At 40.7% G+C, this 15,964-nt stretch overlaps 1 protein-coding gene across 2 annotated transcripts in view; it reads right to left on the bottom strand.

The window, feature by feature from the left end:
- TTC19 (tetratricopeptide repeat domain 19) overlaps positions 1-15,964 on the bottom strand; it is a 29,628-nt gene that overhangs the window by 12,712 nt on the left and 952 nt on the right. Inside the window, exons 2-7 of one of the 2 annotated variants that reach the window (XM_034943298.3) lie at positions 15,767-15,894; positions 13,992-14,102; positions 13,186-13,224; positions 12,142-12,198; positions 11,767-11,828; positions 9,479-9,573 (exon numbers count right to left, since the gene is read on the bottom strand). In XM_034943298.3, the coding sequence (XP_034799189.1) occupies positions 9,479-9,573; positions 11,767-11,828; positions 12,142-12,198; positions 13,186-13,224; positions 13,992-14,102; positions 15,767-15,894 (492 nt within the window). Of the gene's footprint in view, positions 1-9,478; positions 9,574-11,766; positions 11,829-12,141; positions 12,199-13,185; positions 13,225-13,991; positions 14,103-15,629; positions 15,895-15,964 lie in introns of those variants that run through there. The other variant, XM_034943299.3, reaches the window with a different exon arrangement.

Consider the following 15,964-nt stretch of genomic DNA (forward strand, 5'->3'; position numbering starts at 1 on the left):
AACAAACAGGAGAGAGGTAATAAAGACAAAGTAGAAATAAGTGAAATGGAAAATAGACAATAAAGAAAATTAATGAAACCAGAAGTTGGCTCTTTGAATGAATAAACAAAATTAACAAAAACCAAGGAGACACTATAAATACAATGGCCAGGAAGGTCCTTCATAAATTGATAATAGTAAAATATAGGTGCCAAATCATATAATAAATAAGATTAGTAAATATATCACATTCCACAAACTCTTATATAATAGTGCCTAATGAGTACTGGTCATAGTCCTGGAGCATTTAATTCTCGTAACTCTATGAGGTAAATTCTATTATTATTTTCATTTTATTGATAAGGAAGCTGAGAACAGAGAAGTTAAATAACTTGTCCACTGCTAGTAAGTGGCAGAACCAAAATCTGAACTCAGGCTCCAGACTTTAAGCACTCATGGAACCAAATATTATGTCATCAAAAATAACTTTCTAGAAATGGTTTATTTAATATATGAAAATAAAAACTTTCAAGGAAAGGAGGAGGAAGGAATCAATGGGAAACATCTTTTTACTAATTTAAAAGGAAATCCATAAAATTAGGATCTAGAAAAGGAAGAGGATCTCAGATACGTAAGAGTAGTGTAAAATATGCTTTAAAAATATAATTCCTTAAAGTTTCTTCTAGGAAATTAATAAGTTATAAAATTTGTTCACCCATACGTTCATTTATTCAATAGATATTTATTAATGTTTATCATGTTTTTAGCACTGTCCTATATTGAAATTAAGAAAATGGAAGAAATACATGAGTAATCAAGAAGGAAAAAAAAAGCTGCCGGAGAATTAACTCAGGAGTTCTGGTCCCTCTGGCATCACAGACTCTGCAACTTTCAAGGAACAGACCATTCCAATGCAATATCCCACACTTATTTCAGAATAGAAAATACAGAAAGCATCCCAATTCATTTTATCATATTAATAACAATCCTGCGATAACAAATAATACAAACATAATAGTACAAACAATACAATAAGAAATTTACTGTGGATCTCATAAGAAACGCAAGTTACATATCAGCATTAAATATTATCCAGCACTACACAGGTACTAAGCAATTAACCTACAAGCAAGCCTGGTCCGCTCTAGATATATAATAGTAATAAATCTATTCATATATTTTGGTACCAAATTGGATATAAGACTAAGTTTCCTATTACTACTATTGCTTGATGTTCTGAAGGTACAGCCAATGAACTAATTTTATAAAGGGTGGGGAAGGGAGACAGTAGTATAACTCTCTGGAAGGAAACAATTACAGGTTAAGTATTCCTTATCTGAAATGTTTAGGACCAAAAGTGTTTCAGATTTCAGATTTTTTGAGTTTGGAATATTTCCTTTGGATACTGCCAGCATCCCAAAACCAAAAACCCAAATCCAAATGATCCAATGCGTACTTTCTTTATGCATCATGTTGGCACTCAGAAAGCTTCAGTTTTGGGGGATGCTCAACCTGTATCATGATTTCCGGAATGTATGATTATAAATCTGGAATTAGTGTGAATATCAACTGAAAAGCAAAGAGTTCAGTAAAGGAGTCAGTTAGAATCAAATTTAATAAATAGCTGTCATCTATATGAAGAAAACTATAAGCAGGAGCTATAGAATGTTCCTCAGTGAGACGGCTCACTATTACAAAGATCTTCCTTTGCTAGCAGAGCAGCTGCTTTGTCCCAGTATCCGTTCTTTTCTCACATGACTCACATCCTCAGGAAAGGAGACTGATGTATTTTAGCCAATCATGATAATCCATTTTTCTTGCCAAGGACTGGGTTAGAAATGGCATGTAACCCAATTCTAACCAATGAGAAGTAAGGATAAATCTACTTGGAGACTTCTAGGAAAGATTACCTTGATCCTATGAGAAACATCAAAGAAGTCTCCTTTTCCTCTGGACACTGTCATTTCTGGATGAGATTCCTGGGAATTGTTATAGTTTCACGTTTCAACCACCAGGGGAGCATGGGGAAAAAGCCAATACATGAGTGAGGAAGGATGGAAAGAGCCTGTTCCTTTATGATTTCAGTGAATCACATTGTCAACTAACTCAACAGCCTGCTCCCTATTGCTGAACTGCCAGTTACTTGACATAAATGTCCTTACTGTTAAACCTAATTTAGCTGAAATTTCTGCTCTTTGCAGTCAAAGATATGCTAACTTATTCAGATGGCAATCTCCCCAAACTAATTTATAAATATAATGCATATCTGATAATTCAGTCTGAAGGCACTTTACGAACTTGACAAAATAATTCTAAAATTCATGTGAAAACAGTGAAATGTGGGAAGGAATTTTGCAAAGGAAGCATGTGTCAACTGTCCTACCATATAACTCAAATATATAATTCAAACAATGTATACTGTTATAAAACTCATCAGGTAAATACATCAGAATGGAAAACCCCAAAAGAAACCCAAGTATGTACTAATTAGTACATATAGATTGATTACTATCTGCAAGAAAACAGTCACCAGCTTCACACCAAAATACCAGATATACTAAAAAGTTAAAACTGTTTAGAAATAAAAGGAAAAAAATAGAAAATTATAAGGAAAGATGAGTGAGAATGCATACAATTTCAAAGCTTGAAAAATATCTCTCTAAGCATTAAGCTCCAGAAGAGCAAGGACTTTTGCCTTACTTGCTGCTATTCAAATCCTAGAATACCTGGCACAGAACAGCTACTCAGTATTTATTAAAGATGAATAAAAGCAAAGGAAATTAGAAATGAATTCTGATCTAATTCTGAAAAGATTACTCATGCAAGTCATAAAAATGCCCTAAAATGAATACATATTATGATTCATTTGTATAATTTTAATTTTTTTTGAGACAGGGTCTCTATTGCCTGTGCTGAAGGACAGTGGCACTATGATAGCTCACTGCAGCCTCGACCTCTTGGGCTCAAGTTATCCTCCTGCCTCAGTCTCCTAAGTAGCTGGGACCACAGGCATGTGCCACCGTGCCCAGGTAATTTTTTTATTTTTTGAAGAGACAGGATCTCACCATGTTGCCTAGTCTGGTCTCAAAACTCCTAGGCTCAAGCGATCCTCCCACCTTGGCCTCCCAAAGTGTTGGGGTTACAGGCATGAGTCACTCCACCCAGGCTATTTAAATTTTTAAAAGCAATATGCAAAAACTAAATGACATCTTCTTAAGGGACACAGAGTAAAATGAAAGAAAAGCAAATAGGCCTAGCGTGGTGGCTCATGCCTGTAATCCCAGCACTTTGGGAGGTTGAGGCGGGCAGATCACCTGAGGTCGGCAGTTCGAGACCAGCCTGACCAACATGGAGAAACCCTGTCTCTACTAAAAATACAAAATTAGCCAGGCGTGGTGGCATATGCCTGTAATCCCAGCTACTCGGGAGGCTGAGACAGGAGAATCACTTGAACCCAGGAGGCGGAGGTTGCAGTGAGCCGAGATCACGCCATTGAATGATAGTGACAAGATTAAGGAGAGTAGTATCCCAGGTAGGAAGAGCTCCAAAGGTACTGGCAATGCTGGATCACTTGTCTATTCTCACAATCCTCTTCCACCCCCCGGCCCCAGGCCCCAGGCTCTGTCACCCAGGCTGGAGCACAGGTGGTGTGATCTCAGCTCACTGCAACCTCCACCTCCCAGGCTCAAGAGATTCTCACCTCAGCCTCCCGAGTAGCTGGGACTACAAGTGCGCAACACCATGCCCAGATAATTTTTGTAAACATGGGGTTTTGCCACGTTGCCAGGGCTGGTCTTTAACGCCTGACCTCAAGTGATCCACCCGCCTTGGCCTCCCAAAGTGCTGGGATTACAGGCGTGAGCCACTGTCCCTCGCCAATTCTCATAAAATTCTTTATACAAATGTTAATTTCACATTCCCTTTTTATTAGAAAAAAAAACACCCACTCTATAAACACAAATCAGGAGGAAAACCCAAGAGACAAAGGATTAATATTTTTACAATAAAGCTCCAATAAAAAATAAACCTCTTAGCACCCTAAGACATGGTGAGAAAAAAAAAAAGATAAACCTCACTGTTTATCAAAGAAATGCTAGATAATACATCAAGGCCATATCATCAAGCTAACAAAGATTATAAAAGTTAATGAGTTTTGGGGAGGAGGACATAGGCTTATCACAATAATAAAAACCACTAACAAACCCTTTTTGAGCAGCTACAATGTATTATTCTAAGTAAATTTATGTATTAACTCATTCCACCTTCCTAAAGGTCCTATGCATGTTACTCTTAATCCCACACTGAAGAAAAAGCACACAGGGATTAAGTAATTTGACCAAAGTCACAAAGTACATAAATAGCCAAACCAGGAGATGTAAACACAGTCCTTTCAATGGCAATTTGGCAACAGTCATCAACAACCTTAAAATGTGCTACTCTTGACTTGGAAATCTCAGTGCTAAGAATCCACTTTAAAAAAACAGGTTTGGACACTATCTTGATGCCCAATAACAGATTTACTATTCTGAACTGAACACAGGCATTCCTCTCCACTCCTTCCCCAAATACCACTAAAATGAAAGTTACAGGATGAAAAAGATATAACGCGGCCGGGCGCGGTGGCTCATGCCTGTAATCCCAACACTTGGGGAGGCTGGGGCGGGTGAATCACGTAAGTCAGGAGACCAGGCCGGCCAGCATGGTGAAACCCCGTCTCTACTAAAAATACAAAATTAGCCGGGTGTGGTAGCTCACGCCTGTAATCCCAGCTACTCAGGAAGCAGAGGCATGAGAATTGCTTGAACCCAGGAGGTAGAGCTTGCTGTGAGCCAAAATTGAGCCACTGCACTCCAGCCTGAGTGACAGAGTGAGTCTCTGTCTCAACAAAAACAAAAACAAAAAAAGGAAGATGAAGACTGAATGCCTATGGCCAGCCATGCCAATGAAAAGTGAGCCAACATGAACTCTAGAATACTGGGAAAGCTTATGAATTGAAGAAAGCAAGTAATATGTAAAAGTGAAGAATCTGGCATATACATAACAAACGGAGCCACAAAAAAACCTAGTTAACTTCAGAGGAAGCAAAACGTACACAAAAGGAAATGTAACTGTGTAATCATGTTACTTGGCTCAGCAGCTAACACTATTCATACACTCATAATGTAGACACAACCAGAAACTGCACTAAATCTTCACTTTTCCATAAATCAACATATTCTGAAAATAATGAACTAGGAAATAGCAATTTTATATTATTGAGAAATGTGAAGGTAAATACCAGAGGAAACTGGTTAAGAGTTGAAAATAGGGGCCGGGCACGGTGGCTCATGCCTGTAATCCCAGCACTTTGGGAGGCCAAGGCGGGCGGATCACGAGGTCAGGAGATCGAGACCATCCTGGCTAACATGGTAAAACCCAGTCTCTACTAAAAATACAAAAATAGCCAGGTGTGGTGGCAGGTGCCTGTAGTCCCAGCTACTCGGGAGGCTGAGGCAGGAGAATCGCTTGAACCGGGGAGGCAGAGGTTGCAGTGAGCCGAGATCACGCCACTGCACTCCAGCCTGAGCAACAGAGCGGGACTCTGTCTCAAAAACAAAAGTTGAAAATAGGGCCAAGCGCAGTGGCTCACACCTGTAATCCCAGCACTTTGGGAGGCTGAGGCAGGCAGATTATGAGGTCAAGAGATTGAGACCATCCTGGCTAACATGGTGAAACTGTGTCTCTACTAAAAACACAAAAATTAGCTGGGCATGGTGGCACGTGCCCGTAGTCCCGGCTACTCGGGAGGCTGAGGCAGGAGAACCGCTTAAACCCGGGAGGCGGAGGTTGCAGTGAGCCGAGATTGCACCACTGCACTCCAGCCTGGTGACAGGAGTGAGACTCTGTCTCAAAAAAAAAAAAAAAAAATTAAAAATTAAAAAATAAAAAAAATAGATGGGGTGGGTGAGGTAGCAAGAAAATGCTCTCTTAAATTAAGCTTTGTACCATTAATATTATTTGACTTTTTATACTAACAGATAACATTGGAAATTAAAAAGAAAAATATAAATTTGTACAAAATTATAGAATACTCAGAGAAACACAAATAAAATATAAATTCCCTATAAACCTACCAACCAAAGAGAATCACTGCCTGTATTTTGATATCTATCATTCAGCCTTTGTTCCATTCCTATTTTTAGTCTACATACTAACTATACTGTTTTGTAACCAAAGTTTTCACTTAATTTTTTATGGGCATTTCCTCAGTAAGTACATATATGTCTACAACATAGGTAACAAAATAATTATCCTAGAGCAAGGTTTTATGTAATTAAGTAATGTAATTTTATGTAATTAAGTAATGTTATCCTAGAATAGAGATAGTTGTGTCAATAAAAAGCACGTAAATTTGATAATGGATTTGCTTTGTGCAAAACTGAATAGGTAGGAATTCCTTTTCTAGAAAAAATAAGATGAAGAATCATGTAACACATTTCCTATACCGTGCAACTAGTAAAATGTAAAAATAATATTTATAATAGAAATTAGCTTGCTCTATCTAACAAGAATTCCTTTGCCTGGAAAAAAAAAAGTGTTTTCATAATATGTTACTAAATTGTTAAAACTCAGGTTACAAAGTAGGATATACAGTATCATCCCAAATTTATTTCTTAAAATGTAACCCGAAAAGCCGTAGTAATAAATAAAACAGTAGCTCTTTCTTAATAGTATGATTACAGATTATTTTTACTTAGTGCTTTTCTAAACTTTCTTCAGTGTTTACTGGTATTACTTTTTGAATCAGAAAATATAGCTTTACACTCCTAAGAAACCATAGTCAACACTATAAATGAAAGACAGCAAAGGTGTAAATAGTTCAGAAGTGACTTACTTGACAGCTAGACTTGTTTTTACACCTCTTGTGGATTTCCTCAAAGCACTTCCACACTGCACTGAAACTGGATTTATTTGCTGGTCTTTCTTGGGTCTTTTGTTCTTTCATTCAGTAATTATTGAGCCTCTATTATATGCCAGGCACTGTTCTAGGCACCGAGGATTTAGCAGTGAGTATAATGGATGAAGTCTCTATCCTTCTTTGATATGGAAGACAAAGACTAAAAATTTTTAAACAAAAACATACTTTTAGTGGATAAACACAAGCACACAACACACACACCTCTACTTTTAAGTGTGATGAAGAAAAGTAAAGGAAAGAGGAGTAGAGCAATAGTAAGGTGGGAAGAGATGATAGTTTTAGTGAGGGGAGGCCTCTGAGGAAGTGCTATTTGAGCAGAGACCTGAGTGAAGTACGGGAGTTGGCCAGAGAAAGGTAAGAGAGAACAGTCTAGGTAGGGGGAATATCAAGCAAAGAGGCCTTGAGGTGGCACTAAGCTTGGAATGTGCCAGAATAAGACCAGTGTGGTGAGACGGGAACGAGCAAGGGGAGAGCAGCAGATGGCATGGAAGAGGTGGGTGGGCCCACGTCATAAGCGCCTTACAGGTCCATGCAGGGATTCTAAATTTATTCTAAAGGTGATACAAAGGTACTGAGGTCTTGAAACAGTGATGGCCTGGACCAAAGCAGTAGGGTAATGGGATGAGACATGGTCAGTATGGATATATTTTGATGGCTGATCCAGTATAACTTGCTGATGGATTAGATATGAGGAATGAGGAAGAAATCATGGACAATTCTTAGGTTCTTGGCCAAAGCAACTAAATGAGTAGTGTGCCATTTACAAATCTGGGGCTGACTGGTGACGAAACAAGTTGTGAGCGGCAAAACTGAGACCTATTTTGGACATGTTAAGTATGAGATGACCATTAGACTTCAAGTCAAGATGTCGGGTGGGCAATCATAATTGTAAGTCTGCCATTTGGGGGCAAGTTGGGGCTGAAGGTGTAAATCTAATATTTAAAACTATGGAACTAAAAGATATCTCCTAGGTGTGGGGGCAGAGAGAAAAGAGAATAGGGCTGAAAACAGCCCTAAGGCGTGCCAACATTAAGAGGTAGGGAAGTCCCTTCACCTCACTAGAGAGACCAGTGAGGCATCCCAGAAGCCAAGTGAAAGTATTTTCAGTAGGAGACAGTGATCCCCTAAGTTAAAGCTGCTGATGAGTAAGTTAAGGATTGAGAAGTAACCATTGGATTTGGTGACTTTGATAAAGGTAGCTTCGGTGGAGTGATAAAAACAAAAAAATTGGTGTACAGTGATCCCTCCTACTCCACAGTTTCATTTTCTGGGGTTTCAGTTATCTGCAGTCAACCAGAGTCCGAAAAATATTACATGAAAAATTCCAGAAATAATCTGTAAGTTTTTAAATTGCATGCCATTCTGGGTGGCATGAAGAAATCTTACACTGTCACACTCCATCCTGCCCAGGACATGAATCATCTCTTTGTCCAGTGTACCCAAGTTGTATACGGCAGCTGGCCTCAGTCACTTAGCAGCAGTCTCAGTTATCAGATCAACCCACAATGTTGCAGTACTTGTGCTCAAGCAATCCATATTTTACATAATGGCCCCAAAGTGTGAGAGTGGTGATACTGGCAATTTGAATATGACAAAGAGAAGTCATAAAGTGCTTCCTTTCAATGAAAAGGTGAAAGTTCTCAACTTAATAAGAAAACAAAAAACAAAAAACTGTATGCTGAGGTTGATAAGATCTACAATAAGAATGAATCTCCTGTCTGTGACACTGTTAACAGTATATAGTTATAATTGTTCTATTAAAAGTTGCTGTTAATCTCTTACTGTGCCTAACTTATAAATTAAACTTTATCATAGGTACATATATATAAGAAAAAAACACAGTGTATTAGAATTCGTTTCAGGCATCTGCTGGGGGTCTTGGAACATATTCCCCATGGATAACGGGGGACTACTCTATGTTCAAGAGAGAGTTAGAAGACCACTAGGTACAGAAGAGTTGACTGCTGTATCCCTACCATCTCGGTAGCTCTTGGTATAGAGTAGGTATTGAATAAATGTCAAATCTGAAAATTCTCAATACTTCAACCCAAATTAAGAAACCCAAAATGGTGGAGAGCTAGAGAGCTTCCTGCTCATCCAGTTCTATTCCTAGCCTCCAGAATGAGTGAGGATGAATTGTAAAAACATGAGCTTTTTTTCTCTTCTTTCTTAATTTGCTGTATATCTAGGGCTAAAACGTAATAAACATTTTGATTGGTAGCTGAACTAAGAGATACGAGAAACACCTTCTCCTTCTGCTCCCCAATTTTCCTTAAGTTATATGTAACTAAAAGTTAACAAATAAATTATGACCATGTTACCAAGGTGGTTAAAAAAAAAAACCACCACCAAAACAGCAGTCAAATATTTTAAATAAAACATCTTATTCCAAAACTTCTGCTGATACCTTAAAGACAGCCACTTATTTTGCAAAATAGGTAACTTTCCCTCTTCCCAATTTAGATCTCTTTCCATTTCTCAAAAGTGTAAAGTAAAGCCTTTTGTGGAGAAAAGGCAATGCCCAGATAATGGGTTTCCTACCTGACATAATGTCTTCTGCTAATTCCTTTTCTCTTTCAATTTTTTCCTCTAGAGTTGAAATGCAGAATTCATAGCCAGCAACAGCAAATTCCTGTCTGTAAAGCAAAATCAGTAATCAGCCATTTACCTTTTCTTCTTTTTTTTTTTTCCTTCCGTTGAGATGGAGTTTCGCTCTTGTTGCCCAGGCTGGAGTGCAATGGCGTGACCTCGGCTCAGAGCAACCTCCACCTCCGGGGTTCAAGCGATTCTCCTGCCTTAGCCTCTCGAGTAGCTGGGATTACAGGTGCCCGCCACTATGCCCAGCTAATTTTTGTATTTTTGGTAAAGACAGAGTTTCACCATGTTGGCCAGGCTGGTCTGGAACTCCTGACCTTAAGTGATCCACCCACCTCGGCCTCCCAAAGTGGTGGGATTACAGGCGTGAGCCACTGCACCTGGCCCATTTACCTTTTCACAAATTCTTTTTATCTTCATTTTTCCAGCTCAGTTTAAACATTATCAGTAAAGGAAGTGTAAAATGGGAAGAGGGAACTTTGCTTAAAGTCTAAGTAGTGTCAAATCTGCCATTTCTCAAAGTTTTTTTAAGTCATCCATTTAATATAACTTAGGACACAAAAAGCTAGGAATGCTGCCCTAATTTTAATAACTGACATAGCCAGCAGTATTCATCATCTCCCACTAACAGATGGCCTCCAGTGAATCAGTTTCTCCATGTGTGAAAGCCTTACCCCTGTTCAAAGTAATACTACCCTAAACAGTTCAGGCCACCCTACAGTGAGGATTCCAACTGTTGACCTCATACAGCTTCTGAGGAGCTTTAGTCATTTTATATTTCTTTCAAGCTGTAAGTCTCTGATAAAAGTTTCTTTTGCAGAAATGGGACTCCTAGCTATGGCAATAGAAGTCATTTAACCCAACTCTGTAGCCCTGGACCCTCAATCAACTGGAGAGGGTTGAGTCAACCCAAGCAGGCCGACTGACTGCTGCTTTTTACAGAGATGCAGAGGAAATGTGACAGAAATCCCTTCTCCATTTAGGAGCTCAGCTTTGGTTCTTGTTCTTCAGTTTTGGCTCTAGTTTCTTACAGAAGTGGCGCTAAAAAGCTCATCTGTTCTCTAGTGCTTTGCCAGGGGAGAACTTATGACCCTACTGTTCTGCTCTGTTCTCAGAAGAACAGAAGCATCCCCTTCCTTCCCTACGCTCAAAACTTGGCAAGAGGGCCCTCTCTAGCCATAACACAGGGCAAGTGGACACTGCCCAGAAGACGCTCCCAGTCGGAGCAAGAGGTCTACAAACAATTCCCCTCATAACTTATATCAGCCTTTCGAAGTCTCAGATCTGGCCATGTCTTTTCTAGTCTCATGCTTCTCTTAATAAAACAAAATGAAAAGTACAGAGTACCATGTAACTCAGAGGCTAATTGTTACTAGCTTTCACCTCTAGAAGACTATGAATTTGTCTTACTCAACAATGTTTATTAGGCTCTGGGCTTCTTCTTACCCTAGGGATTCATACCCAATCAAGAACTAGGCATGTTTGTTACAACTCCAAGAAAGATTGACCAAGCTGCAGTGTTCCCTGGCATGGGCCAAGCTCAAAGCTCCTCAAAAGACTTGAAGTCAAAGGCTCCAGGAAGCTCTAGCCTATCTAGTGTCCAATCAAAATGCAAGGAGACTACGCAGGTCCTGATGAGAATAAAGGAGCTGGTGAGTAGGACAGTAGGGAACAGTGCCAGGGCCTGGCCTCAGTGAGCACCCTTTCTACAGCATCAGGCTCCATGTCACTCCAAACCTCTCGCACCATCTTCTGCACCACTAAAACCTGAAGGGAAGCTAGTCTTAGGTCTCTCCCTAAATTCATCCAGAGGAGTTCTCTGCTTACATCCTAGATGCTTCATCTTTGAACTCTATTTATACCACCAAAATGGCTTCTTCAGAGTATTAATATATTATCCCCAGCAGCTTTCACACTGCTCTTTCCTCTTCTAGGAAAAGTTAAACTAAAGTTCTAACTCTAACTTCCCTTCCCACTTCAAGCAGCAACAGAAAACTTAGTTAGCTTTGTCACAGGGCAGCCAGAAATGTTGTGTGCCCCACTAGGCAGGCTGAGGGAAACAGTAGGGGCAAACTGGAAAAAGACTGACAATTTCAAAGATGAGGGATGGAACACTTTGAGTGTGACACCCAATTTCTGGGAGACCCAGATGACCAGTAGACAATGAATATTATGTAACATCCCAGAGTCAAAGTTTCCTGCCCACAGTCCTACTCCCTGGCTGCTGTACTTACCTGTTCTGCGCAGCATAGATACTGGCCAGCTTTAGGGAAATTTCAATTATTGCATTGTCCTCCTGTGAGAGAAAGAGAATGAAGGGAACTCATAACAAGTAAATTTTTTCATGGAATATTTCAGATCAACTTCCAGACTGACGGTGGCCTCAAAGCCACAGTCTTTATTCTTTTAGAGTGATTAGCCAACTGTGAATTCCTTGGCAAGCATGCTGTTGCATTTAGTGAAAGAATGGCAATTTGTATAGAGATCTCAGAAGGGAAACTCCACCTTTCCTGACCAAAGCATGTGGTGGGGCTAGGAGGAGTTTTCAGGAGACAAGACTGTTTTGAAAACTGCTTCAGTGAGGGGCCAATACTAGGCAATGTCCTTACCTGCTTCATGCCCCCTCCAAGGAGGTAACTCATTGTTGCTTTAAAAAGTTGTTCAGCCTAAAAGCATACGGAAAAGATTTTTCTTTTAATTGGGCCCCATTTTATATATATATATATGACCCTGGATTCTAAGTACCAGTCTGATGCATCATTCCTTGTAAAACCCATATACTCACACACACGCACACTCACACACAGAAAAGTACCCTTTTGAAGCGAAAACAGATCAAAATATCAGGACCCTCAACATCCTCTATGTACCTTAAACTACTCTCTGATGAGTAGAAAACAACCTCAGAGATTAAGTTCTTATCCAAACCCACTGTGGCAGAGACTACAAACTGTCTCCTAATAGTCATTCTCTTCTCCATCTTTTTGATTACAGAGTCCCCTCGATTTAGCCTGGGAAATATGGTGAAATCCCATCTCTACAATAAATAAATAAATACATAAGAAAATTAGCCAAGTGTTGTGGCACACGCCTGGAATCCCAGCTACTCAGGAGGCTGAGGTGAGAGGATCAACTGAGCCTGGCAGGTCGAGGTTGCAGTCAGCCATGATTAAGCCACCGCACTCCAACCTGGGCAACAGAGCAAGACCTTATCTTAAAAAAAAAATTCAGTCAATTTTAGCAGATTGGACACCCTTAAGTTAGATATGGTCATATGATAAAATTTAGGCCAAGGGATGCAGGCAGAAAGAACGTGAACTTCTAATCATGTTTCATAAGGAAGCTGCTCACAGTCCATCTTCTCCCCTTTCCTGCAGACTGGAGGTGAGTCAGCTCACCCAGGCAGAAGAGGGCTTATCTTAGAAGAAACCTGGACTTCTGGATCAGAGAGCAAAGGTGCCTATGTCTGTCTGCCTTCAGTCTTTAGCCTATCTCTGGACTAACACAATAAAGAGAAATACACTTTTATCTTGTTTGAGTCACTATATTCTAGGGTCTCTTTGTTGTAGCAGCTTAGCCTGTACCCTTACTATTACAGTTCCCTTGAAGCTACTCCTTCATAAATTCAAGATATTACAAAGTAATTTACTTACATTTTCAAGCTGACCCCGTATAAATGCTAAGTTGGCCATCTGAAAGCAAATTACAAATGTTTTTCAGTTTAGAATACTGTGTTCCTACTTATTTCAAAACTTTAAAATTCCCTTTTGCTTTCACCCTCAAAATTTAAAAAATAGTTGAAAATGAAAAGCATGTCACCAATTAGTCTGCAAGAAGAAGCACACAACAGCAATCATGTGAGAATTAAATACTTGCACATACTTTGTTGTTAACAAACCAAATCTAGGTCCACTCATCATTAAAAAAACATGCTAATGATACTGGTTTTTTTTTGGTCTGGAATTGAGAGGTCTTATGTCACCCCAAGGGTAAAAAAACTGAAGCTGCGGCTGGGCGTGGTGGCTCATGCCTGTAATCTCAGCACTTTGGGAGGCCAAGGCCGGTGGATCACCTGAGATCAGGAGTTTGAGACCAGCCTGGCCAATATGGTGAAACCTCGTCTCTACTACAATACAAAATTTAGCCAGGCATAGTGATGCATGCCTGTAATCCAGCTACTCAGGAGGGTGAGGCAAAAGAATCGTCTGAACTCATGAGACGGAGGTTGCAGTGAGCCAAGATCGTGCCACTGCACTGCAGCCTGGGCAACAGAGTGAGGCTCCATCTCAAAAAAACAAAACAAAACAAAAAATGAAACTGAAGCCAAAAGAAAACTCAGTAAAAAGAAAAGGAGTTTTAGAACATCGTGAAAGTCAGGAATATAAATCAGAAGAACTAACTACCCTTCCCTCCCATCCAACCTTCCTCATCAGTGGTTCAGACTGGTTATAAGAGTTACCAAATCATAAGTGTAAGTGATGGCCTTCTTGTTATCAGTCTGATAGGCGAGACGAAGAGCGTCATGCAAAATTAACTCAGCCTCTTCTGGCTCATCTTTCATAATGCTCAACTGAAAAGGGAAGACAAAATAATAGAAAATGAAACATATAGTAGATGCATATGCTAACAGACAGAAGTGTACGCAACTATACATCCCAATTGACAGAAGGAAGCTAACTCATTCATCAGACATTTACTGAATTCCTACTACGTACAAAGCATCGTCTACAGAGGTGACAGGGAGGTCAGCCTCCCTTGCAGCTAGGTGTGGCCATCTGATGAAGTTTTGGCCAAGAGACACAGGCAGAAGGAATGTGATCTTACAACATATTTTATAAGGAAGCTGCTTGTCCTCCATCCTCTTTCTAATTTCTTGCAGGCTGGAGGTGACCATACAGGACAAGTAAGCTTAATTACAACTAATGATAAGAGCTATAAAGATGACAGAAAGGAATGATAAGGGGTCTCCTCTAAATAGGACTTAGGGAAGCCTTCCAAGGAAGTGACAGCTAAACTGAGGTAGTAAGGATGAGAATGAGTCAACCAAATAAGGACCTGGGGAGAACAATGACTCAAACAGAGGGTAGAGAATGAGTGAAGTCCCTACAAGCTGAAGAGAATGGTTTTGAGGAAGAAATGCAAAGAAATAGATGTGAAGGGAGGATGGTGAGCCAGAGGATTACTGCCAAATGGGTGGGCAAGGTATATGCTGGTTTAGATCATGTGGGGTGTTGCAAGCCAAGGCAAGGAGTTTGTATTTTATCATAAATGCAGTGGGTAGCCATTCAGAGCTTTCTGACAAGGAGATGACATAATCCAATTTACTTTTTTTTTTTTTTGGTCGCTTTGGTTTCTGCATGGAGAATAGATCGCAAGAGGCCAGGAAAGACTACTGGAGCATAGTTGGTGGCAATGATGGTTTGCACTAGGGTGACAGCAAGGGAGATAGACAAAAGCGGAAAGATTTGAGAAATATTTTGCATTTGTTGGCAACAGGACTTGTTGCTGGACTGTAAGTGTATTGGAAGGCAATGGTAAGGTACCACAAGTTTTAAGAATGACTACGAGGTTTTTAGGCTGAAAAACTGATGGTAGTAAAGAGATGGCGAAAGCGTATGTTGAGGAGGCATTAAAGATCGTTTAGTTTTGGGCATGTTAAATCTGAGAGGTAGGTAAGGTCCTAAAGTGCAAATGGCATGTCAGTAGCACACTACAGGCTGGAAATACAAATTTGGACGTTGTTGGCATCGAGTCGGTATTTAGCTCAATGGAAGAGATGAGATAACTTGGGGAGAAGAGGAGGAAAAAAAAATAGAAAAGGATGTGCAGAAAAGGAAGAATTCAGGAGGAGAACCAAACCGCATAACCAACACTAAGTTGCCATTTTCAGGCCGCTATATACGTGCGAAATTATGTCATTTCAGATAGGCTGGTTAATTGATAAAACCACTACAAAACGTTCCCGATATTTCGTTTGCATAAAAGCGTGATGCCTAGGGCGCCATCTCCATTTGCACTTGACACTGCAGAGGTTTTACTGCAGGCCTTAGAGTCGGAAAAGCCTGGATGGATTCCAATCCCCTCTCGGATGACCCACCTCATTCTCGGCAATTTTACCCGCGGAGCCTCCATCCACTCTTCGGCGAGGCGGAGAGAGTAATGCGCAGCAACGCCAAGACCCCGCTCACAAAGGCTACCGCGCTCGGCCGGGCGCAGGGCCCGGAGCCGCCTCACCTTGGCTCGCTTCAGCAGCTGGATGATCTCTGCCTCGGCCTCGTCCGCCCCGTCCTCGGCAGCGGCCCCGTCGGCTCCCTGCTGCTCCTCCTCCTCTGCCGCAGCGGGCCTCGAGAACCAGGCGAGCGCTGCGGGAAGGGGCTGAGGTCACCAGGCCCGGCCCGCGCCCCTGTCCCCGCCCGGCCGGCCCCGCCCGGC

This window comes from Pan paniscus, chromosome 19 (genome assembly GCF_029289425.2).
Source record: "Pan paniscus chromosome 19, NHGRI_mPanPan1-v2.0_pri, whole genome shotgun sequence".
In the NCBI taxonomy this organism is placed as follows: domain Eukaryota; kingdom Metazoa; phylum Chordata; class Mammalia; order Primates; family Hominidae; genus Pan; species Pan paniscus.